The 25,928-nt window shown below is 47.6% G+C and overlaps 2 protein-coding genes and 1 long non-coding RNA gene across 5 annotated transcripts in view; 1 reads left to right on the forward strand and 2 right to left on the reverse strand.

Annotated features, from left to right (window-relative positions):
* The window catches only part of LOC116274977, a 16,864-nt gene extending 12,344 nt beyond the window's left edge, over positions 1–4,520 (reverse strand). The window contains exons 1-2 of the long non-coding RNA XR_004183864.1: positions 4,332–4,520; positions 1,530–1,922 (exon numbers count right to left, since the gene is read on the reverse strand). This is a non-coding gene — a long non-coding RNA (uncharacterized LOC116274977). The remainder of the gene's footprint in view (positions 1–1,529; positions 1,923–4,331) is intronic.
* Positions 4,344–19,640, forward strand: NIPAL4 (NIPA like domain containing 4). The gene is made up of 6 exons (XM_031666567.1): positions 4,344–4,688; positions 7,437–7,676; positions 11,699–11,755; positions 13,343–13,433; positions 16,262–16,422; positions 17,245–19,640. Exons 1-6 carry the CDS (start codon positions 4,652–4,654, stop codon positions 17,871–17,873), a joined length of 1,215 nt encoding a protein of 404 aa, XP_031522427.1. The 5' UTR covers positions 4,344–4,651; the 3' UTR covers positions 17,874–19,640.
* Positions 19,641–22,240: 2,600 nt separating this feature from the next.
* The window catches only part of ADAM19 (ADAM metallopeptidase domain 19), a 98,929-nt gene continuing 95,241 nt past the window's right edge, over positions 22,241–25,928 (reverse strand). For all 3 annotated transcript variants that reach the window (XM_021939909.2, XM_021939910.2, XM_003900439.3), the window contains one exon: positions 22,241–25,924. In XM_021939909.2, coding sequence (XP_021795601.2) covers positions 25,871–25,924 — 54 coding nt within the window. In that variant the 3' untranslated portion in view covers positions 22,241–25,870. The remainder of the gene's footprint in view (positions 25,925–25,928) is intronic.

Genomic DNA, 25,928 nt, shown 5'->3' on the forward strand with positions numbered 1-25,928 from the left:
CACGTCTGGCCAGTTTCTTCTATTAACAGCACTGCCCAATAGAAACTTAACATGAGCCACATATGTAATTTTAAATAGTTTAGTAGCCACTTTATAAAGAGTGAAAAGAATAGGAAAAATAATTTAATGTTTTTACTTAGCCCAATAATCCAAAATGTTATCATTTCAACATATAATCAATATTTAAAAATCATTAATGAGATTTTCCTTTTTTCTTCTTACTAAGTTTTTCAAATCTGAGTGGTTCTCAATCCAGCGTGATTTTGGCAATTGTCTCGGGGTGTTTGGGGCTGTCAAAACTGGGGTGGGCGTCGGGGTGCAGGGGTGTGCGCATTGCTGGCATCTGGAGGGTAAAGGCCAGGGGTGCTGCTAAACATTCTACGAGCACAGGACAGCCCCCGCCACAAAGAACAATCTGGTCCAAAATGCTAAGTGAGCCTGTTTTCTACTTACAGCACATCACGATTCAGATTAGTGGCTAATTGAGTTCTCAGAAGCCACATGCAGCTGGTAGCTACCATATTGGACGGCACAGCTCTATAACCTAAAATGTCTGGACATGCAAGTTTTTAAAAACTTGGGTTTTGGTGAATTTGTTTTCCTACTCATCCCGGAATAACTGACCAAAAGAGCTGTGGCTGGGTCACCAGTCGCTGGCTGGCTAAGGGCAGAACCCATCTGTCCCTAGCTGGTTAGACCCTTCTTAAGCCACGCGCCCTCCCCAGCGAGACTGAGCCTGGAACAGACAGTGAACCCTGTTGTTCTTTTCTGGGGAGACAATGCTGCAGGCCCTGCTACCTGCCTGACAGGGCCATTGTGGCTGGAGGAGAAAAGGGCTTTGTCAGGACAGCAGCCGAGGAGCCTGCAATTCAATGGGGCCCTTTATGTCTGTATTGGCGAGATGCTCTGATGCCAGCCCTGTTGAGGCCCAGCCCCCTTCTAGAACAGATGGGGAGCCTGAGGCCCAGTGAGGGTGTGGAAGTCCCTGCAGTGGATCCTGGCCTCCTTCACCTCATGCCACTGCCCTAAAACATGAGATTCCCCTGACTCTGAAAAGGCCCGTCTCGAAACACAGGATAAGCTCAATATTGCCCTTAACCCCTGATGAGGGGGCCCCTGCCCTGAACCTAAAATTTAGAGGTTCCACAAATCACAAACACACACAAAAATAAATGTATTAAAGAACATGTATGTGCATCTGTCTTTCAGGATCTGGGCTCAGCTCTGGCAACTACAATCTGAAACATCCTCTCTTGTGATTTAAAAAGTCAAGCCACCAAGAGATGCCACTATTTAAAGTGTTCTCAACATACACACACGTATGCGCACACACGCACAATATAACTAAGCAAGGTGATTGATGTATTAATTAGCTTAATTGCTGTATCATTTCATGATGTACACCTATATCAAATCATTACGTTGTACATCTTAAATATATATAATTTTCATTTGTCAGTCATACTTCAATAAAGCAAAGAAGAAAAAAGATAGGATAGGACCAGAGGGAAATACTCCACATGTCTCACCTTATTTCCTTGGAACAAAAGCAATCAAGTTTGAATGCAGTGAGGGTTTGAGGGCTGTACCACGCCGGGTTCAGTGCTGACTCTGTTTTATAGCACAAGGAGGAGTTGAACAGCAGAAATGCTTAGGGAAGAGAAAGAGAAGTTGAATTCTCTTGTCACATTCTCCCTTGCAGGTAGCATGGATGCATATATTTTTTCATCATGAAGTATCACTTCTGAATAGGGCCAATCATCCAGTGTCTTGCTGCTCTGTGTTCAAATTCATACAGTCTTGGAGGTGTTCACCTCTATTTGAACAGTGGTACCACACACCTCCAAAGTTACAGGCGGGCCTGGGCACACTCACGCGCAGACTTAGATATATTCGTTGGCAACGGCTATGACTTCCATCAACTAAAGAAAAGAAAATCAAGCTTTTAAGGAATTAAATTTTAAGTTAGTTTTATTCAGAAGTCTTACTGAGGGCCTGTAATCCCAGCACTTTGGGAGGCTGAGGCGGGTGGATCATCTGAGGTCAGGAGTTCGAGATCAGCCTGGCTAACATGGTGAAACCCCATCTCTACTAAAAATACAAAAATTGGTGTGTGTGGTGGTGGGTGCCTATCATCCCAGCTACTCCAGAAGCTGAGGTGGGAGAATCTCTTGAACATGGGAGGCGGATGCTCCAGTGAGCGGAGATCGAGCCACTGCACTCCAGTCAGAGTGACAGAGCGAGACTCTGTCTCAAAAAAAAATAATAAATAAATAAAAATAAGCCTTACTGAGGACTAGAGACTGAAGACAAAAGTCTGGGAGAAGTCTTTCAGAGAGGTCTTGCCCCACTGCTCTGAAACAGTGTTTTAGCTCATGGCTGATATACAGGTAGCGGAAGTGCAGTGTGTGCTCAAACATTACATCAAACTTGCTCAGAAGTTACAGTAAAGCAGAATCACATGAAAGTCTGGGTGCAAGAGTATATCTGGTTATAGATGACAGAGGCATAGTCACTAAGCTTGTCAAACTTTATCCTATGTGTAGGAATAGGCAAGGTCTAGGGTCATTTATCTTTGAAGAAATATAGTGTCTCAGACAAGAGATGCGGGGGCCTTGCGCTCTATCCTGTTTTGTTTTCAAAGCGTTTTTCCAGAGAGGTGCACATCATTACAGAATCAAGGACTTGTGAAATTATGTGGCAAGTAAAATGAGCAAACGTGGCCTGTTACATTCGCTGTGTCTCACATTTCCCTTTCTCTTTTAACCTCTCCTCTCCCCAACCCGATCCCGACCCCTTGGAGAAGGGGCTGTTGCATTTGACAAAGAAATTGATCCTTTTGCAGAGTAAGCAACTTGTTCAAAGTCGTCCAGCAAGTTAGGGGAAGCCGCATGCTGGAAGAACCCATCCTTGGAGGCCCAGCTAGAAGTCCGCACGTAAACAGTGGAGGGTAGTAGCTGGGAGGACAGAGTTGGGGGTCAGAGCAGCTCTGTTTATACCTGGCACCCTCATTCACTCACTAACTGTGCAACCTTGGGAGCAAGTGTCTTGGAGTATTTAAAATATAGTTTTTTCTATTCCTATTCAAGATATTAACATTAAGAGAAGCTGGTGACAGGTATATGAAAACTCTCTATACTATTTTTGTAACTCTTCTATAAGTCTAAAATTATCTCATGATAAAATGTTTTAAAATAACAGTTTCCTCTCATCTGTAGCATGGAAAGAGTAAGGATATCTGTCTCCTAGGAGGCTTCGATGAGACAGTGCCTGGAAAGGGGTTAGCACGGTGTCTGGCCCATGCTGACGACTCCATACACGACAGTTCTTAAAAGCTGCCTCCTCCAGGAAGCCGGCGACCACCACTGGCAGAACCAATCACTGCTTTCTCAGTAGCCCCACACCCTCACTGCCCAGGAGCAGTTTCTTTCAGTGTAAAATGCCAGGCGGCTTAATGTGGCCACTGACAGCATGAGTTTGATCCTGGCTTTTCCACTTCCTAGCTGAGATCCCCGGCAAGTTACTTGAGCACTTTGTGCCTCAGTTTCCTTCTGGTAAATAAGAAAAGTCTGTACATTATAAGGCAGTTATGAAGATTAAATGAACTGGAATTTTTCAGCACTTAGAACTCTGGCCTATAGCAAACTCTACATAAGTGTTTTTATGGTCCAGGTCAGTGTTTTTCTAACTTGCTTTTTACTGTTACCCATAGTAATAAATATGCTTTCCATCACAATGTGTGTATGTAAATAATTTTAAAGTGGTAATTTCAAAAACGTTGGTCTCTAAGAGATGATCACACTTTGTTTCCCCCATTAAAATATAAGGTACTTGGGGGACAGGGAATAGTCTGACTCATTTTGGTCTCCAATCACTTCATTTCCTTCTTTCATTTAATTTACCAAGCTCCTATTATCTATTCATTAGACATAAATATATATTGAGCATTTATTAGGCACTCACTATATACCTGTTACCTACCAGCACAGATCAGACCTAGGTTGACTCAATGAATGGGTAAGGCAAGGAAAGGAGGTCCAGGGCAGAAGGAAGGGAGGAAGGGTAGGAGGGTGGAATGGGAGGAAGGGAGGAAAGGTGGAGGGGAGGAGGGAGAGTGGGAGGGTGGGAGGGCAAGAATGAAGGAAAAGAAGGAACCCAGGTTCCCAATTGGCAGCAGTACCCGCTTCCAACCCCTATGTTGCCACTTCCACCTCGGCAGGAAAGTTGCCCCTTCTCCAGCCATCCAGGGCCCCTGTACTCTTTCACTGGGGATGGAGCTGGGCACCGGTTCAGGCATCGGAGGGGTGGTGCCGGGGAACCCGCCCCCTCACCTCTTGCCCCTGGCACGGGGCGGTGACTCCAGAGCTGGGAGCCTGGCAGCGTCCTCACCCAGAGAAGGCAGGCGCCCCTCTGCGGGCGGCCCGAGCCCTGGGCCCCCTTCCCCCGGAGTTGCCCAAGACGCCGGGTGACTCCTCCCCGAGGACCCTCCTCTTCTGGGAGGCGTCACTCTCCTCACCCCTGGGTCCGGCCCCCAGCGGCTTCTCGCGCGCGATCCAAGCGGGAGACAAGTCGCGGCCACCTGCTCCGGAGCTGGGGAGCCCGGGCGCCGGGCGCCGTCCGCCCGCGCGTCGGTTCATGTGCCCTGGGCCCCATGGAGCTGCGGGTCAGCAACGCCAGCTGCGAGAATGGTGCGTACGGCAGGGCTGGGGACCATGCGGGCTCCGCGCTTCGCGCCCTCCCCTCCTTGCCACCCCTCTCCCTCGCATCCTCTCCTCCCAAGGGGGCCAAACCTGGGGAGGGGCAGGGCCAGCACGAGGTGGCTCCCACCCAGCTTTGAAGATCAGGGTTCTGGCTGAGACTTCATTTTCATCTTCGCGGCTGGGGTGGCTGAGAGGAGGCAGGGAAGGAAAGGATGTCCCTGGGTTGAGATGGGGGGTTAGTTGGGACAGGAATTTTGTCGACAGCAGACACTCTGAGAGTTGGGGGTGGGGGATTCTGTGCTTTTAATATACTGTTGTGCTTTTAATGTATAGTTGCTTTTAATGTATAGTTGCTTCAGGTTTTAGTACCTGAGCAGTTGGGCTTTCTGTTTGGGTCAATGGGAGGACCACCACAGGACGGTGTTGTCTTTGGAAAAGAAAGAGAAAGAACCACAGGAAGGGGTAAAGAGAGCCCATTGGCTTCCTATTGCATTCTGATCATAAAGCAGGTAGTGGACTAGGCCCTTTACCTGCATTATCTCCCTGAATCCTCTAGAAGGTAGGTAGATATTATTATTTTACTATCTTGCTATCCCCATTCTAAAGATCCAGAAACTGAGGTTCTGAACAGCTAATAATTTGCTCAAGGTAATACAGTAAGGAAATGGAATATAGATCCAGGGCTGGTGGACAGTAAAACCTCGACTCCTTCGTTGGTGTGGCTCCACTTTCCCACCTTGTCTTGGAACTGCAGGCTGTGAGATGTCCCTGTTTCTCTAACCTCTTCCCTTCTACAGTGAAGCTTTGAAAGCCAGCCCGTTAGGTGTCTGACTTTGGTTTCCTGAACAAGGCAGGCCATTTTCAGCCTCACCTTTTCTCTGGGCCAGAATGTGTTCCCCAGTCCTAGCAAATTCCAGAAGGGATGATAGGAATCATCTGGCCTATGCTCAGAATTGGATTACTTTGGCCATCAGCCCTCTGTCTTTTACTTTTCACTGCAGTGGGAGAACTTGACTCAATGGAGGGTGCTGAGCCCTTGGGTGCTGCAGGCTTTACTGTGATAGCCAAGTCCATCCACAGAGGGTTCTTTGGCTCTACCTGCTAGAGGTGCATCTTCAAGGAGCAGGGGAAGGGCGTGGGGATGAGTTTGGTCTTCCTCTCAGGAGTCACCTCCCCTAGCCTATGTCATCCCAGGCTCTGGCTCATTTCCTGGGCTCAGGGAACTCCCCAGATTCAGCTCTTGGGCAAGGAAGCCTGAGCTGGAGAAACAGGAATGAGCAGCGCAGAACAAGTCTGATTAGGGACTGAGATGCCTCTTGTCTCATCTTCCCTTGATTGTGACATGGGTTTTGGAAAGAGAGATCTCACACTGCAAAAGACACATGAATGTGCCCTAGTGGGTGCTGGATCCAGATCTTTCACCAGATGTTGGGGTGACCTCAGCAAGCCCTTCCCCTTCTCAGTTTCCCCAGCTGAAAATAAGAATTTAGGCTGCTTTCTAAGAGCTCTTCAAGCTCTGTTATTCAGGAGTCTGTGTCATGGAAGAAAGGTCAACATTGCCCTTAGTCTGTTCCACCAAGATGCCACTCTGCACTGCAGATGTACCAGAGCCAGAGCTGCTTGACCATGGATTTGGGGGCCCTTCCAGGCACTGGCTGGGAGTTCTAGGTTGGTGGGAGGGACACTTGGTTGAGGCTTACATCCTTGGCCTAGGGACCTGGGCCTTGGTGACACACAGCTTGAAAAAGGCTACCTCCAGAGGTCACAAACTCAGATGCCTACAAAGGCCAAGCATATGCCAGAAATTACTGAAAGGAGCCAGATAAGACTCTTGGGGAACTGCAGAAAGTATGTCCTATTTTAGGGGGCAACACTGCCCAGCTGCAGCCAGTGGTTGCCTTAGAAGAGGGCGCAATATGGTGAGCAGACCTGATTTTTCACCGTAGCCTCACACCTGAATTTTCATGGAAAATCTCCCAATTTTTAAACGTTTTCTATTTTAAAATATCTCTTAGGGCCAGGCATGGTGGCTCACATCTATAATCCCAGTGCTTTGGGAGGCTGAGGCAGGAAGATAGCTTGAGGCTAGGAGTTCAAGACTACCCTGGGCAACACAGCGAGACCCCCCATCTCTACCCAAAAAACAAAAACAAACAAACAAAAAGCCTCTTAGGAGGCCAGATGCTACCTGCTTTATTGAGGTGTGTGTGGTGGTTAAGAGCATGGGCTTTGGCATCAGATAAGCTTAGAATCTGACACTGGCTTCACTACTTAGTACCCATGTTTTGGCTTTGGGCAGGTTACTAAACTTATCAGAGCTTTGGTTTCTTCAACTAAAAGCCTATAAATGATTGTTGTGCCAGTTTCCAAGTGGTCACTAGAGACACTCCTGGAAAACCCCAGAGCAGAGGACCATGTGAGTGGTAGCACTGGAGAATTATTGGCTATTTTTTGCAGTTTCATTGAACTTGTGTACTTCTTCTGACTGAGGGTCTGCCCCTGTGCCCAGGTTTGTATCTGGCACGTGGTGGTACAAATTTGTTCTGGTCATGCAAAGAAAGCCCCTAGCTAGAGTGAGCACTCACTGAACATTATTATTTTTGGATGGAGGCACAGTATATGGGTATAGCGCTGCAGTAGCAGAAGCACAGGATTTGAAACAGTGGCCAATTCCAATATTTTAAAAGTGTGCAAATGTCCCCAGTGTGACTCTCTCACCATGGTTTTCCCATCCAGGTTCCCTGCTCCACCTCTACTGCTCCTCCCAAGAAGTCCTGTGCCAGATTGTCGGTGACCTCAGCCCTGAGGTGCCCAGCAATGCCACCTTTCACAGCTGGCAGGAAAGGATCCGGCAGAACTATGGCTTCTACATCGGCCTGGGCCTGGCCTTCCTGTCCAGCTTCCTCATCGGCAGCAGCGTCATCCTCAAGAAGAAAGGCCTCCTGCGACTCGTGGCCACGGGAGCCACGAGAGCTGGTAGGTCCCTGGGCCAGGAGAGGATGGGGCACAGGGCAGCTGAACCCTCACAGGGGCCAGGGCTGCAGTCTAAGAGGATGGCCTCGGCGAGATACAAAAGGCTCATTGTCAACCCTGTCTGGAATCCCACCTGCCAACAGGGTTAGGGTTTAGGGTTAAAAAGGAAGGTCTCCAACCGGAGGTCTCAGTTTAGAGATCCAGCAGGAGGACTTCCTTTAGAATCCAATTTCCTGAGACCTTCATGGTGTCTTTATTAGAGGAGGGAAGGGACAAGTCTCAGGACCAAGAATCAGATACTGCAGGTCTGGTCTTGGTCTTACTTCCTACCAACGTCATCACAGGCAAGTCACAGCTTCTCTGCAAAATGGGAATAGCTACCTCTGCTGAGAGCAATGTCAGATGCTAGTGTACCCTCACTTGTCATCCAATTGAGCTCCCTTCTGGGCTGCCAGAAAATAGTGAGGTCTCTGACCCCAAGGGTTTTGCTTGTTTGGGACATAAGATGTTTTTCCATGAAACAGTGCTTAAGAAAAGGAATCCTGTGCAAAAGGACTCATTCATTTAATCACCATTTATCGCATGCCTGCTGTATGCCAGGGACAATGCTAGACACGGGGATTCAGTGTCCTCATGGAACCTTCAGTCAAGTGGCAGAGACAGATGAGTCAGTAGGCAGTTGTTTTATCATGTGTTAAGTACCATCATGGGGATAACACAGCCTGCTATGGGGGAATATTTTGGAGGGGTGTGTAAAGCCCAGACTCAGGAGATTAGGGGAGGTTTTTCTAGAAGAGATGATCTCTAAACTGAGACCTAGATGATGAGGAGACAGCAAGGTAAAAGGGGAAACAGGGAGACAGTGTTCCAGGCAGAAGGAATAATATGTGCAAAGGCTCAGCGGTGAGAGAACTTGAGTGATATTAGAAATCGAAAGTCGTTCAGGATGGCAGGAGCAGGAGGGGTGCATGGTGAGCGAAGGGCCAGCTCATGAAGGGTCTTGTAAACGGAAGCACAGAGCTTAAGTGCAATTGTTAGGTGACTGAAAGGTTTTAGGCAGGGGAGTGACACAGACTAATTTGCAATTTGAAAAGATCCCTGGTTGCTGGGTGAAGAATGGATTAGGGGACAAGCCTGGAGCCTGGGAGGCCAAGTAGGTGAGTGAAAGGACAGAACTTGGGCCCGGAAGATGGAAATGGGAATGGAGACAAGTGGCGGATTCCAGAGCTAGTTTTTGAAGGTAGAGCTTACCAGCTTTGATACAGGTTGGCTTCAAGCAACGGGGGGCGGAGGAAGAAGTCAAGGATGACTCATGCTTTTGACTTGAGCAACTGGGGAGATGAAGGTGCTATTTCTTGAGATGAAGAGCGTCGAAGGAGGAACAGGTTTATGGGAAGATGATGCATTCAGGTTTGGACATGTTCAATTTAATGTTTCTATGGGATGTTGCACTTTGGAAGCAGACTATTAGTGTTCTAATTCTGGTTCCTCAATTCCTGGTGATTCAATTCTGGGCTAGAAAAGTATCCATTTCTATGCCTGTTTCCTCATCTATAAAATGGAGATAAGAATAGTACCAGCCTGAAGGGTTATAAGAAAATGCAACATAGTTAGAATCATACCTAGCACAGAGTAGCACTAGGATTGGCATTACTAATTATCTCAGTCAGAGGTCCCCACAGTTAGAGGTACTGGTGCAAACACTAGCACTAGTACTGGTATGACTGTTATCTCAGTGGGAGGTTCCCACAGTTAGAAGTACAGGTCTAGAGCCCATGTGGGCTGCAAAATGAATAGCTGTAAGGTGCAGGGATGAAGCCGGGAACAATGGTCATTGCTATGCCACCCTTCACTTCTAGACAAGTGTTCGAAAGGCCAGAGAACTCCCAGAGTGCCAGGGAAATTTCTGTTTGTGCTCAGAGAAGGTATCATCGACCATTCAGAATGACAGCTTCCCTGGAATAGGTTTTTTCCTCCAATCTGCTATTTCAGGATCTTCGGTGATTTCAACCCTTAGAGTAGAATGCTCTCAGAGTTCTTAACATTTACGGGAAATTCTGACCTTTTTAGGAACCCGGTGAAAACAAGAAACTTTTTCCTTAGAAAAGTGGGCATTCCCAAAAAGCAACATAAGAGTTTTGGATTTGTATGAAACTGTCTCAAACCCATCTATCATCATCCATCACTATCGTCATCCTTGTTGCTAATGTTATTGAGTATTGACTATGTGCCAGGTCCTGAACAAAGCAGACACAGTTCCTGGCTTTGCGGAGCTTCCATTTTACTGGGTGAAATGTCATAAAATAAGAAGATCAACTGAAATTATAAACAACAATGCCATGAAAGAGAAGAGCTGTGCAGTAAGAGAACCCCAGCTGAGTGCAGTCACTCACACCTGTAATCCCAGCACTTTGGGAGGCTGAGGTGTCAGGATCATTTGAGTCCAAGAGTTTGAGACCAGTCTGGGCAACATAGCGTGACCCCATCTGTACAGAAAAATTTTTTAAATTAGCCAGGCATGGTGGCATATGACTGTAGTCCCAGCTACTCAGGAGGCTGAGGTGGGAAGATCCCTTGAGCCCAGGAGTTTGAGGCTTCATTTAGTTAGGATCGTGCCACTGCACACTCCAGCCTGGGTGACCAAGCGAGACCCTGTAGTGGGGGAGGGAGGGAAGGAAAAAGGTAACGAAGAAAGGAGGGAGAAGGGAGGGAGGGAAGGAAGAGAGAGAGAAAGGAAAGAAGAAAGGAAGGAAGGAAAGGATGGAGGGAGGCAGGGAGACAGGGAACTCCAACAGGAAATAATAGAAATCAGGGAGTCAGGGATGGCATCGTAGGGGAAGCAACAGTCACATAGCAACCTGTAGAGTGAGTGTAAGTTGAGGCAAATATTAGTAGGAAGAGTATTCTGGACACAGGGAAAGCATGTGCAAAGGCCTCGAGGCAGAAAAGAGCTCATCGTTTTTGGAGAGCTAAGAGGGAGGAGAAGAGTGGCAGGAGATGTGCTCTGATAGGTGAGCAGAGCCAAGACTATGCATGGTCTTGTTAAGGATTCTAGTCTTTATCTTGAGAGCACTCAGAAGCCATTGGTTAGCCATAAGTTGAGGAGTGACATAATCTGATTTGCATTTTTTTCTTTTTTTGAGGCATAGTCTCACTCTGTCACCCACGCTGGAGTGCAGTGGCGCGATCTCGGCTCACTGCAACTTCCGCCTCCCAGGTTCACGCCATTCTCCTGCCTCAGCCTCCAGAGTAGCTGGGACTACAGGCGCCTGCCACCATGCCTGGCTAATTTTTAGTAGAGATGGGGTTTCACTGTGTTAGCCAGGATGGTCTTGATCTCCTGACCTTGTGATCTGCCCGCCTTGGCCTTCCAAAGTGCTGGGATTACAGGTGTGAGCCACCATGCTCGGCCCTGATTTGCATTCTTAAAAGACCACTGGTTAACATGAAAAGAAAAATAGGTTATTAAAGGGTCAAGAGTGGAACTAGAGTAACTATGAAGGAGGCTGTTGCCTCAACCTGGAGCAGGGATGACAGTGCCTTGGTGTAGCGGGTGGCAGTGGAGTGGACACATGCGAGATGCTTTTTGGAGACAGAGTTACCAGTTGCGGAAGGAGAGAGAGAAGAGTCAAAGAGCAGTTCCCTGGTTTCTGGCTTAAGCAACCGGATAAATGAGAGTGCCACTTACTGTGTTTCATTCGGCAGGTGGGTGGGGAACATTTCAAACCAAGAGCTCCACTTAGGACAGAGATTGAGACGCCTGTGACAAATCCAAGAGGAGATGTGAAGTAAGCAGTTGGATATATACCTGGACTCAGAAGGAAGGTCCAGGCTACAGATACAGAGGCACCAGATATAGATGGTATTTAAAACTTTAGGAACAAATGAACCCACCCAGGAGAAGGCCTAGAACCAAGCCTCAAGGAGCAGCCCTTAGAAGCCGGGAAGTGAGCAGAGAGTTAGGAAAGGTGCCTGAGAAAGTGTGGCCAAGTTCCATCCTAACTTTGTGTCCATTCCCTCCACAGTGGACGGAGGCTTCGGCTACCTGAAAGATACAATGTGGTGGGCTGGATTTCTCACCAGTAAGTGGGTTGTTTGCTACTAATAACAGTGGCCTATTGATAGCAGGGCCAGAGACAAAGGGAGGGGTGGGTGGGGCATTTTTGTCTCTAGTATGGCAAGTGTCCATCTGAGGCCCAGATTCCCAGGGGAGAACCTTGACAACCCTTGCAGGGAGAACATCTTACCCTCAAAGCCAGTCTTCATCCATGAAGCGTCTACTCCCAGAGAGGTCTGCACACAGCTGGCAACAATGAAGGTGTATTTTCTCAACTTCCCTTTAAACATAGCTCCATAGCTCTGTTGGTAGTGGACTCTTGACTTTTACATGGTAGAAGCTGGAACTCCTAGGCCAACTTCCCCCAGTCCACAGGCAGTTAATGTGTTGGCCCACTTAGAACATAGCTGGTCTGTTACTTAAAGTTTGCCCAGATTTGTATACTCACACATTTCCCCCACTTTCCACCTATCCTCTCCTGCTATCAAACCCTGACTCTTTTAGGTGGAAAATTAACCAGGTTTCTATTCATAATCCCCCTACATCAAGTTTTGATCCCCATCTCAGCCAGAGCTATCCCAGTGATGATCTCCTTTTAAAGGGGAGACCAGGTCGTTCTCTATCAGCAGAGAGATGGAAAAGACACTTTTTTGATAACCACAGCTATCGCATATTGAGGGCTTACTATGTGCTAAACTTTCTAAGTGTTATCCTGTATATTAACTCAGGAGTTTACAAATTGGAAAACTCGGATGGAGAGAAAAGACTTGCCCCCTTGGGAATGTCAGATTTTTCTTTTCTTTTTTTTTTTTTTTCTTTTTGAGATGGAGTTTCACTTTTGTTGCCCAGGCTGGAGTGCAATGGCACGATCTCGGCTCACCACAACCTCCACCTCCGGGTTCAAGTGATTCTCCTACCTCAGCCTCTCGAGTAGCTGGGATTACAGGCATGCGCCACCATGCCCGGCTAATTTTTTTTTTTTTTTTTTTTTTGTACTTTTAGTAGAGATGGAGGTTTCTCCATGTTGGTCAGGCTGGTCTCGAACTCCCAACCTCAGGTCATCCACCCGCCTCAGCCTCCAAAAGCGCTGGGATTACAGGCATGAGCCACCACCCCCAGCTGGGAATGTCAGATTTTTCTAATCACCTGCTTGTAGTTCTAGACTCTTCACAGTTCCCCTGGAAAAGAGGGGTCCATGGACCAATTGGTACCTGGAGAATCAATAATTGTAACTGTTTCTTCCTTTGATAATTAACACTTCCTAGAATTTAAATTAAAGATCTAGTGCAAAATACTGGCAGTCCCTGAGACAAATTTGTGCCTGGACTAGAAGCCACGAGGCCTAAAGAACAAGAGGGCTTCTACCCCATAAGCATGTCATGTGACCTTAGGCTCGGGGACTTAGCTTCACCATCTTTAAAATGGAAGGATCCGATCTGGATAGATTGGGACTGACGTTTGATCAGACTCTCCAGAGAGAGAGCGTACGGATCAGGATTTTAAGGAATGCTGGTCTGGGGATTCTCCAGCTGGTTGCACACGGAATGATTCATCTGGAATGGAGATGGTGCTTCTGCACCATGCTAACCTCTTTTCTCTCTTCATTTCCTAGTGGCTGCTGGAGAAGTTGCCAACTTTGGAGCCTATGCATTTGCACCTGCAACAGTCGTCACGCCTCTGGGAGCACTGAGTGTCCTCATAAGGTTATTGTCCCCTCTCTAGCCCTCTCTTATTCTGTTCCGTTTTCAGTTTGTTGAGGCCTGGAATGCCAAGTGGGATCGACTGCCAGTTGGCAATCAGGGACCTGGGTTGGTCTCAGCCTCCAGAAGGAGGCAGTGTGCTATAGTTCAGAGCTATAGACCCTGGGAATGTTTGCTGCCACTTGCCCCAGCATCCCCTTGACTGACTGGGTCATAGAGAGGCAGGCCAACCCCAAACCAGTTGGAAGGGCTTCCACCGTCAACAGGCTGAACGGTGCATACCAGTATTTTGGTGCCTCGATAGATGCAGCATACAAGTTAAGAGCATGTGCTCTGGATTAACGCTGCCTTAGTTCTAATCCTCGCTCTGCCACTTAGTAGTTTTGTTACCATAGGCAAGTCATGGAAGCCACTTAATCACTCAAAGCCTCATTTTTCCCATCTGCAAAATGAGGATGCCAATAATACCTACTGGAGGCATTGTTCTGAGGATTGAATGAGATAATGCACAGAAAATGCACAGTACAGAGCTGGTACCAAACAATAACCACGGCTGTCACATAGTGAGGGCTTAGTATGTGCTGAACAGTCTGAATGTATCCTGCGTATTAACTCATTTAATCCTCACAGCATCCCTAGTTGAGCCCAACAGAGGTTAAGCAACTTGGCCAAAGTCACCAGGTTCTAAGACGTCAGGCAGGATTCTAACCCAGGCAGTCTTAATTCGAAAGTCAGTGGACTTAATTGCTGTGTCACGTTGCCTCTCAAGTAAACACTCAACAAATGTTTGATAGTTTTAAAAATAATTGATACTAAATGTCTGTGCTTCCCACTGCCCCCTGAGCTACAAACACAGAGCCAGCTCCGTGGGGGTCCTGGAGCCTCATTTGAAGGAGACTAACCTTGGCCTAACCTTGGAACACTGGTAAATCCTAGCACACCACACCCAGTACCCATCATTTGTTTTACCGTCTTGCTGAAAATTTTGCAACAATTGCACACTCAAAAACCAAATAGAACTCATGCTGTACAACTGGCCTGACTCATGCCGTATAACTGGCCTAACACAGCTGATATAGCTGTGATACCATAATTGCGTATCTGATTAGTTTGCAAATTCCTACTCTGGGGAAGCTGGGAGAGCCATGAAATCCTTGTGTGTGACCCCTGCCTGCATGAATAATCTCTTGATTATTGACATTGTGGCCAAAATGTATTTGGTAGTTTCAGAGGAAAGACAGAAGACAGACAAGAGAGATTAGATATCAATCTCCTCTCTCCTGACAACTTGAAGCAGGATTTTTGAGGCTAATTGTGTCCCAAGACAGCCAATAGGTTTTTACCCTAAACGAATGCCACCTTTGTGAAGAGACAGAAGCATGCCCCTGAGATCATAAGAGGCTTGCCCGTAATTTTTTTTCCCTTCCTTTCTCGCCTCTGCTGGCTCGGCTCAAGGATGTGAGGGGAATGGAAATCATGTCACCACGGCGCAACAAGGAACTGAGATAATTTGCCCAGAAATTGAAGACTCAGGGAAGTCACAAGGATCCTCTTCAATGAGGCATAGAAGAAAACCCATGAACTTTATAATTAGAAAGGACTCGAGCTCAATTCCTGGTTCCACTAGTTGCTAGCCATTTGAACTTGCCAAGTCATTTTAACTTCTTTGAGATTCAGTCTTCTCATCTATCAACTGGAGATAGTATATTTTACGTTGCAAAGAATTGTGAGATGCTAGTGAGGTAGACGGGAAGTTCCTAGCACCATACATAGTAGGTAATAAATGCGTAAGATATGGTACCTGTGATTGTCACTGAGGTTGTTTATATTGGCTTACACAGATGAAAGAAATAATAGATTTGTTATGGATGACCGAGGAGCAGAGATGGAGCAAAAAATAGAAATTACCAGGAGGCATATTTTTGGTAAATGATTAGAGCAAATCTACAACAGTCTCATTTGGCTTGTGAAGGGGTGGGCTCTCTGCCACCAGAGGTGTCTATAAGCCAAACTGAGAGCCATCTGTTGGCAGTGCTAAGAGAGGATGTGTCCGCTGGGCAGGCAGTGTGACAAGAGCATTTCGAAGTGTTCTTCCAACTCTTCTGTTTGGGAATACTTTCAGTCTCTAAAATGGTAGAAATTCACCTGCATTTCTATTCCTCCAGCAAACATTCTAACACTCCCAGAAATGAGTTTCTATATAAACCATTTTTTGCCCCCCCTCAGGAGAACTGAGGGTGCTGGGAAGCACAGATATTTCGCATCAATTATTTTTAAAACTATCAGACATTTGATGAGTGTTTACTTGAGTGGCAACGTGGCATAGCAGTTAAGCCCCCTGACTCTGGAATTAGACTGCCTGGGTTAGAATTCTGGCCTGGTCTCTTAGAACCTGATGACCCTGGCCAAGTTGCTTAACCTCTCTTGGCCTCAGCTAGTGATGCTGTGAGGATTAAATGAGTTAATACACGAGATACATTCAGAATGTTCAGCACATACTGAGCCCTCCATATGTGACAGCTGTGTTTATTCTTTGGTACCAGCTCTGTAGTGTGCATTTTCTGTGCATTATCTCATTTAGTTCCTGAGAACAATGCCCCCCGTGGATATTATTAGCATCCCCATTTTGCAGACAGGGACAATGAGGCTTAGGGCGGTCACATGACTTGCCCATGGTAACATAAGTTTTTTTGGAAGAAAAACTTCCACATGAGAGAGCAGTGAGTTCTGATCTGTTGTTCTCTGGGAGTGCTTGCTCACGCCCCATTTTTCTTTGGGACTCTGGGACATGCATATCTGCTCTAATCCCCTTCTCCCATTTCCATGTGCAGTGCCATCCTCTCCTCATATTTCCTGGGAGAGAGTCTGAACCTGCTGGGGAAGCTGGGCTGCGTGATCTGTGTGGCCGGCAGCACGGTGATGGTGATACATGCCCCTGAGGAAGAGAAGGTCACCACCATCATGGAGATGGCTTCCAAGATGAAAGACACAGGTAGACTCCAAGTCCCCGAAAAGCAGGAAAATACTGGAGGTTGAACGCCCCCCTCTGCCCCATAAAAGGTCACATTGGGCCGGGCGCGGTGGCTCACGCCTGTAATCCCAGCACTTTGGGAGGCCGAGGCGGGCGGATCACGAGGTCAGGAGATCGAGACCATCCTAGCTAACAGAGTGAAACCCCGTCTCTACTAAAAATACAAAAAATTAGCCAGGCGTGGTGGCAGGTGCCTGTAGTCCCAGCTACTTAGAGGCTGAGGCAGGAGAATGGCATGAATCCGGGAGGCGGAGCTGCAGTGAACTGAGATGGTGCCACTGTACACCAGCCTGGGTGATAGAGGGAGACTCCGTCTCAAACAAACAAACAAACAAAATTCAGATTGGGTTCTGACCATCTCAGGTGCTGCCACCTAGAGGAGAAGGCAAGCTAAAGAAGAAACGTTAATGGGCTGGTACTTGTTAGCGAGGCTAGCTTAAAGGCTTCCAGGCCTGGTATGTATGGGTACCATTAATAAGTGTTTATTATGTGCCAGGCACTGTTATGAATGCTTTATATACATTATCTCACTGAATCCCACAAAACAGCTTTATGAGGATGATCCTATTCTTGGTTCTCTTTAACAAATGGGGAAACTGAGTTCTTGGGGGTTTAACAACCTAACCAAGTTATTAGAAAGTCATGAAGCTGGGACTGGAACCCGTGTTTGTCTGACTCTAGAGCCCACGATCTTAATGCTACCTCCCACTGCCATGAGTCTGGGCCCTAGACACTGCCTGCACCCTCCACAGCTGGGTGATCCTTCTCCCTCTCCTCCCAAAGGGTTCATCGTGTTTGCTGTGCTTCTGCTGGTGTCATGCCTCATCCTCATCTTTGTTATCGCCCCACGTTACGGGCAAAGGAATATCCTCATCTACATCATCATCTGCTCTGTGATCGGGGCCTTCTCCGTGGCTGCTGTCAAGGGGCTGGGCATCACCATCAAGAACTTCTTCCAGGGGCTGCCAGTTGTCAGGCACCCGCTCCCCTACATCCTGTCCCTCATCCTGGCACTGTCCCTCAGCACTCAGGTCAACTTCCTCAACAGGGCACTGGACATTTTCAACACCTCCCTGGTGTTCCCCATCTACTACGTGTTCTTCACCACGGTGGTCGTTACCTCGTCCATCATCCTCTTCAAGGAGTGGTACAGCATGTCTGCTGTGGACATTGCGGGCACCCTCTCGGGCTTTGTCACCATCATCCTGGGCGTGTTCATGCTGCATGCTTTCAAAGACCTGGACATCAGCTGCGCCAGCTTGCCCCACATGCACAAAAACCCACCCCCTTCTCCCGCCCCAGAACCCACTGTCATTAGACTGGAAGACAAGAACGTCCTTGTGGACAATATAGAACTCACCAGCACCTCATCACCAGAAGAGAAACCCAAAGTATTTATAATCCATTCTTGAAGCTTGGAATATGTGAGTGAGAGGATGAGCCCAGTGGTACAGCCTGACCTCCCAATTTCAAAACCACCTGGTTATTTTCCAGTGCAACTGTTACCAATGGGCTCTCTTTTCTTGAGAAGTTCATTTATACCTCATCACTGTTTCCAGGAGAAACATCTCTACCCAAATAGCAGTGGTGGCAGAACTTCCTGGAAACAGACTCAGTGACCAAATACCCAAGTTTACATCAGTGCCTGCAGGTCCCCTGGACCTCCCTTCTCATTCATTCTTTCGGTGCCATCTCTATGCCATTGGGAAGAAGGTGGAATCTGACCCATTGAATGTAGCACAGTCCAAGGACTTCCCTGAGATATTGGTCATTGGGAGTTCCTTTACACCAATTCTCCTCCTGAGATGGAATCTCCGTTGTTGTTGTTGTTGTTGTTTAGCCCAAGGATGACATAGAGCTGGCTCCCAGAGGCCCAAAGGGCGAGTGGCCATGCCTCCCTATCCAGAGCTGACAGGGATACAACCAATGTAAAATATCCTGTTGCTCTTGTCACTTCCTCTTTGGAGGCAGAAGCAAGGCCTCAGCTGACCTTCTTACTGTGAAAGCCACTTGATGTCTCAGGGAAAAATGTCAACCAGCTCATTCCCCGAGCACTCCAGCCTGGCAGTCAGCACCTCGGTATCCACCCAGTCCATCCCACCATCACCCCTTCCCCCTCTACTTACATCCTAAGGAGTCAGTCACTGAGACATAAAGGCAGTAATCGCAGAACTGGAAACAAAACAATAACAGAACCACAGCCAAACTCTGGTGGCCAAACCCAGTGTTTTCATTTTGTCTTACTCTGAAAAAAGAACAGCAAATTCACTGCTTCAAAGTGGCCTGGCTGCCAAGCTAGAATTTGGCAGAATGTACTTTTCTATTCCTCAAGGAGTCAACCAACTTATGATCTGGGGAGGTGGGAAGAGGATGAGGAGCAAAGTTGGGATGTGGCAGAAGACAGTCCCAGGCTCTCTGGATACTAGGGGCTTTTTTGTTGACTCTGGTGCTCATCCAGGAACTTAGGAGAAAAGAACTCAGGGGTAATTTCTGGGCTGCAGCCTTAAAAGCTTGGACAGTGGGATCAGCTGTGAATCTCAATGTCCAAGTGGAGGTGCAGACTTGGCATGGGATGCATTCTAGCTGCTGACCAGATTGCCACTGAGTCCCCCACTCCACTGATGAGCTGCCACACGGGGAAGTAGCATGCCCTGACTGTTCCAACACCACCTGCTATGGGGAGTACCTCTGGTCCCTTCACATTTGGCCGGAGGCATACAAAAAAAACAGAGCAGCTGGAGAGAGAGATAATTACTATTCCCTCCCTTCCCATCTCTTTTCTGGCTGTAAGAGTGCAGGGGTTGGAGAAGAACCATTAGAAAGGGAAATTAGTGGGCTGGTATATCTGGAAAGAGGGAAGACTTTGATCCTCAGCCCCGAGGTTGGTGCAGGGCCTCACCTGTGTGACTCTACCTGCACTCTGTGTTTCTATCCTGTGCCCTAAGTGGGCCAAGCCCAGGTAAATTCCTGCTGGCCTTGGAGCTCCAAGGTTTTTGGCTGACCAGCAGACTGGATCCTGACTCTTCAGCCTCAAATCCCCAGTTTTTGATGAATGTGGATTTCCATCTGTAATTAAAAGCAATGCAACAACTTGGATCTTGAGAATGGCAGTAAGCTGAGGGCCCTAAGAGTGTGGTCTGCAGGATCAAGAATAAAGATTTCAGATTATATTTACTTGATACTTGTGTCTTGACCTTCCTTGAGCATGGAGTGATGAAACTGGTTTTTCCAGTGCTGGAAGGACAGTCTCCAATCTCTGAATGAATGTGACTGCCAATAAAGCCCCTATCATGTCTTTGATAGTTAACACCCTTGGTAGAGTGGGAAAGATAGTTTTTGAAATGGAGTCAGTTGAAGACAACTTATCCCTAGTTAACACCTGAGCCCTTACCAGGCACCAGGCATAGTAGGTGCTTCCTGTGAATTCTCTCTTTAACTCCTCATAAATCCTCAAGTTGGATATGTTTTTATTCCCATTTATAGATGAGGAAAGGAACTCAAAGAGGTTAAATAATTGCCCAAAGCCACACAGCCGGGAAGAGCAAAGCCGATATCTGGTTTAACCACCAGGGTCATGCATCTCTCCAAGACTAACCTTACTCCCAATTGTATAATTTGTTTGTTTTTTTGTGTTTTGAGACAGGGTCTGGCTGTGTCCCCCAGGCTGGAGTGCAGTGGTGTGTTCCTAGCTCACTGCAGCTTCAAACGCCCAGGCTCAGATGTGGTAAAGATGAGGCCTTGCTGTGTTACCCAGGCTGGTCTCAAAACTCCTTTCCTAAAGTGATCTTCCCACCTTGGCCTCCCAAAATGATGAGATTTTAGGCCTGAGCCACTGTGCCTGGTGCATAATCTGCTACTACTTTATTCATGTATTTTCTTGTGATCTGTGCTCTTTCCCCATCTGGATACAAGCTTCATGAGAGTTGGCTTTGATTTACTGCTTATCCTCAGTGCCTAGTACATCATAGGCACTAAAAAAAACACAAGATTGAAGGAACAATGTCACAGTCCTTCCTTGCCCAAACTCTCCTGGGACCAGCACTCAATGCAAGGGAGATCCCAATAGAACCCTGCATGTTAAGCAAAGCAACTGTAAACTGATATAGTCAGCAGTGTCTCAGCACACAGCCTGTGACAGGCGCTGTTGGGGGCTTTCACATACAGAACTTCATTGATGATCACGACACTTTTGAGGTAGGTATATTACTCCCATTTGTATAGTGAAAAGAGACTCAGAAATCTGGAACTTATCCAGGCCCACTCATCTACTGAGTAGAAAGCAGCATCAGGACTTCAACCAGGGTCTGCCCAACCAGGCTTTCTCCATTATGCTAGTGACCAACACGTGAGCATCACCCCAGAGACTGGCTGACAGCAGGGAAAGAGTGGCCTGTTAACCAGGGAGGCATGTGTCAGCGGGAAGCAATTTCATGAGCAGGCATGTTAGTAGTGAAAGCATTTGTGTTTAGATTTCTTTACGGTCCATAGGCAACCTCATAACCACGAGAGGTTAGAAAAGTATAATCAGGCTTGTTGTGGTGGCTCACGCCTGTAATCCCAACACTTCAGGAGGCTGAGGCGGATGGATCATATGAGGTCATCTCTACTAAAAATGTGAAAATTAGACAGGTATGCTGGTGGGCACCTGTAATCCCAGCTACACGGGAGGCTGAGGCACGAGAATTGCTTGAGCCTGGGAGATGGAGGCTGCAGTGAGCTGAGATCGTGCCACTGCACCCCAGCCTGGGTGACAGAGAGAGACTCCATCTTTTAAAAAAAAGCAAAAAAAAAAGTATAATCAGAGAGCAAGAAGGCCCTCTCAGCGTTTTTATGAATATTAAATGAGATAATCCTTATTTGTAAATCGCATGCAGTGGCTCACATATGTTAAATACAGCTGTTCCTTGGTATCTGCAAGGGATTGGTTCCAGGACCCCCACAGATAACGAAATCTAAGGATGGCCAAATCCCTTATATAAAATGGTATAGTATTTGCATATAACCTACATATATCCTCCCATAGACTTTAAATTATCTCCAGATTTTTGTAATACCTAATACAATGTAAACACTGTGTAATTCGTTGTTATACTGTATTTTAAAATTGTATTACTTTTTATAGTTGTACTTTTTTTTTTCCCCAAACATTTCAATCTGCTGTTGGTTGAATCCATGGATTTGAAACCCACAGATAGGGAGGGCCGACTGTGTTCAGTAACTGTTACCTTCCATCATGGTTATTAATCCTCCATCTCTCCGAGAGAACCTCAAAATTGAGGTAGGGATCAATGAGAGAATAAGAGTGGGATCCTTTTATGGACGGGGAAGCACTAATGAATATGAGATGTGGTATCACGCAGGGTTCTGGAATCAGAAAGCACACCCAACCCTATCCCTGGCTGTGCCTACCTACCCAGCCCAAGAGACCTTAGGCAAGTGTCTCCCCTCTTTAAAGTATGATCCCTTGCCTTAATAAGATGAAGAGGTGAGCAGAGGCTCTCAGCTGTCTTCTATATTCAGTAGTGTAGGATGAGAAGAAACATTGAAGAATCTCAGGATTTAATAAGCAGCCTGCGTCCAGGTGCAAAGACAAACAGCCCCCTCTACTGGTCATAGGAAAACACAGGCTTTGCTGTGGCTCCGGGTCCACCATGATGGCTTTATAGGCTGAACTCATGGTCCTTGTGGGAACTCTTTCTGGAGTCCACATCATGAATCTTATCTAATCTGAGCAGCAGGACATTACAACAAACACGCAATAAAGAGTTGCCAAACCAGATAACATTGCAAATGACAAACGATTCATTTTAATTAAATACAAACAAGGAAAAAAGGCACCATGGCCCATTCAAGTATTTTGCATAGATGTACAAATATTGTAAACAATTAATAGGTGGACAAGAGAGCAGAAGATCTGTTTTCCGTGAACAATCTCCCAAATAAAAAGAAAATTCACATTGCCCTGGATCCCAGACACATACGGACGCACAGTGGACGGTGTGAGAGGACGTGTGGGGGTTGACTTTGGAAGTGTGGGCTTGGATTCTACAGAACCTCTCCTTCGCAGACTTCCCTTGGGAAGGGGACCTTTCCAGTTGGTGTTCCCATGGCTTTCTTGGGTGTCCAGCAGAGCTGTTATACACGTGGTTAACACAATGACTGACTTTGGAACTGGTCCCCAGTTTTCAAATTGCAAGTCTTCCATACCTTCTGTCAAATAGGAATAAATTAGGAAGTAGGCAGGGAGCGACTTTATTGGAAAGGCCTATTGCAGGAGGTAGTGAGGGGCTATTGCTTCACGGGGAAGGGTCTATGGCAGTACAAAAAACTCTCCAACCAGAAAATCAGCAAGTCTCAGACCTTAAGATCTGCAAGTGTCTCAGAGCTGGGGCAGAAAAGGGCTTTACTTTTATAGGGAGAAGCCAGCAAGGCAGAGAGGAACCTATGGCTAGCAGGCAGTTACAAGATGGAGCCAGGTGCCTAGGCTAAAGCTTCTACAGAGACAGGGAGATAGGGCACTAAATCCCTTGAGGTTTGTTTTAGAGATGGCTCCAAGGCCTGTAAAAAAAAAAAAATTATTGGGTTGTAAAACTAGCAGGAGGTTAATTTCACTTTTAAAAAGATTTGCCTACATCTCCATCTGCACAGAGCTTGTAACTCACTAACCCAAACTTGAGTTAAGTTTCCCTCCTCCCCACCAACCCTGGACTTTGGCCCACCCTCAGCCTGAGCCAGCAAACAGCCCCTCCCCTGGAAAAAAAAAAAAAAAAAAAAAAAAGGCTGGGCACAAAGTCATTCCCTGAACGTGGCTCTTTCTAGCCATGTTAATTCTTCCAATAAAAGAAAAGGCCTTTTCTGCCTGGGCTTTGAGACACTTGCAGATCTTGCCATCGGTGGGTCTGAGCCTTGTCACAATTCCCCTAAGGCCCCTTCCTCTCCTCTTTGCAATATTCCCTTTCCCCTTCTGCAATCATGCTTTGGAATAAGGTCTCTCCTTCCCTAAGCCCAGATTTATTTGTATTTGACACCTCAAAACAGTGTACTGGGCACTGGAGAGAAAAGGGGATGCACAATGGCCAGTCTTCCTCCTGGGCAGTCTTCCTCAACAGAGCCAGGAGTGAAGAAGCATCAGTAGAACTGGTTGCCGAAAGTCTATCAAATTCCAAAACATTCCACCATCTTCTAGTTCACAGTACAACTTTATGGGATGGAGGTGATATGAAAATAATAAAACAAAACAAAAAGCAAGAAAACAACAACCCAGGCCTCTTTCTGGTGTGGTTCCAGGGAGGGTGGACTGCAGGTTCAGCCGGATCACGCAGTCATTATGACTGTGGTGCTGTCACTTCAGAGCCATCTACCTCCTGATGTGAGGGAGAAAGGCTGGAGAAGCCACGGGAATCTCTGCGAGGCATGGGGTTGGGTTTTGAGGATGTTGCTTGTTTGTTTTGCAGGGGGGTTAGGGGGGATGTTTTCACCTTTACTTTCCAGGAACCAAAGCCTTGAGGCAGAGGGTGGCACATTTAAATAAAAGATTGTCTCCTGACTTAATCGGGCCACAGGAAAGGTGGGGAATGGATCTCAGGAGCAAGGATGGCCCACGGCAGGGAGATGGGGAACCTGTATCACCGCCACCCTGAGGGAAGAGAAACTCATTTTCCTGAGATCTTTCTAAACCCAACCCAGGCTTTTCCCCCAGGGATACAGCCCATATTTTCCACTTATTTCCAAACCCAAGAACATCCAAGAAGCACCTATTGTATGCAGAGAACTCTAAGGAGGCCCTGGAGTGGTGAATCAGAAGCTCAGCCTCAGCCTTGCAGTGAGGTTTTCAAGAGCAAACAATTGCTCGTGGCAGGACAGGAGGAGGCCCCAGAAAAGCTTCAGAGGAGTGAGAGCCAAGCCAGCTCCTGTCCAGAGAACTACCCAGCACCTTTGTGGGGTGGGAGGCAATCTCCCAGAAAACATCTCCAGGCGCTTTGCAAAAACCGTCCTATCTAGCACAGCACCACGTGGCCCTCCCTCCCTGCTGCGGGGAAGACAGGAGCCCCCGCAGAGCCCCTCACCTGCTCAGAGCTCTCTTTCTGTGAGGGTCAGGTAAGGGCAGTAACCAGAGAGAGAACAAAAGGCAGTGAATGACAAAAAGCTGAGCTGAGGAAGAGGCTCCCAGCTCTGACTGTTCCAGCCCAGCTGCTGCTGGCTGCCTCCTCCAGTGATCTCAGGCAGCTCCCAGAAATGGGTCCGTTCTCTGCTCAGAAGGCAACGGTCCAGCCCGAAGTCAATGACCAGCCACTAGGGCAGGCTGGCTCCCTCGTGTGTACTTTGTAAATAGCTGGGCTTCCTAAGGGGGGACCTCACTAGATTTAGCTCAGAGAGTTACGGAGGAAGACCCCCACCCTGCTGAGGTCACAAAACACAATGAAAAATAAACATATGACCACATGGCCATGCCCCAAGTCTACTCTGGTCACACTCCTGAGAGCCAACGCGGGAAATCCAGTGGCCGACTGTGACAGAGGACTCTGACTTGTAGGTCACAAGCACCTGTTCACCAGAAGGTCAGGACTGCTGAGGGTTTGCCCACCAAAGCACCACACTTAGAAGGGGAATGAGAGGGGAAGGAAGAGAGAAAAACATGGGGCACCGGGAAAGTGCAGCAGAAAAAACAAAAAGCAACTAAAAAATTATCCAGAGTCAGGAGTCGCAACCTTTGGCATCACGACTCAGAGGAAGCCCAAGCCCGGGCTCCTCTTGCTGTCTACACTGCCTATGAATAGTACCTGTCTGAGTCAGAGTGACCCGTGTGAATATGGGGATGCAGGCGTTTGGGGAGAGGTGGGAGGGGACTTGGCTTGTCACATGCAGCCATACAGCCAGAAGCCGTTCCCTCAACCAAGCCCTGGACAGAGCCACAGCAGTGGCTGGCTTGACCCTTCTTTAATCCCTAAAAGCTAAAAGGAGTGGGTAAGTACCAGCCTCTGTCCAGCCCGGGACCTCTGAGGAGAGCAGAAGCAATGGGAAGCTCTTTTGCGTGCCCTACACCCCAGGAGTGAATGGATGAGCTGGTCTGAGGGGCTTGCCAGCCTTGATCATCTCCATCAGCACCTCGGGGCTAGGAGTCTGGAGGAGAAGCTGCCATTCACCCTCCTCTCCTCTCCCCTCCCTACCTGGGGCTGTATATTGCACAAAACAACACCTAGAAGCCATTGGATCGTAGTCCCTCTGGGCTTCCAAGGAAGCCGAGGAGGCACTGAGTCAACAAGGAGATTTTTGGAGATGTGGAGGTTCCTGGAGGAGGGTGGGAGGAGATCAGAGGTGGCGGCCAGACATGCTTCTTCAGGGTTCCATGGCCATGCGTCCTCTGCAGTGTCCAGAGAGCTCAAGGAAAGGGAGAAGCCCCTGGACAGGTCTAGATTTTCGAGCTAATCATCCCTCCAGCCCTCTGTGATCTGTATTCTGGAAACTGG

This window comes from Papio anubis, chromosome 5, assembly GCF_008728515.1.
Source record: "Papio anubis isolate 15944 chromosome 5, Panubis1.0, whole genome shotgun sequence".
In the NCBI taxonomy this organism is placed as follows: domain Eukaryota; kingdom Metazoa; phylum Chordata; class Mammalia; order Primates; family Cercopithecidae; genus Papio; species Papio anubis.

Coding starts and splice junctions, on each gene's coding strand:
- NIPAL4 (XM_031666567.1), top strand. CDS start 4,652: ATGGAGCTGCGGGTCAGCAACGCCAGCTGCGAGAATG. Junction 13,434..16,261: donor GCACTGAGTGTCCTCATAAG/GTTATTGTCCCC, acceptor TTCCATGTGCAG/TGCCATCCTCTCCTCATATT. Junction 16,423..17,244: donor TTCCAAGATGAAAGACACAG/GTAGACTCCAAG, acceptor CTCCTCCCAAAG/GGTTCATCGTGTTTGCTGTG.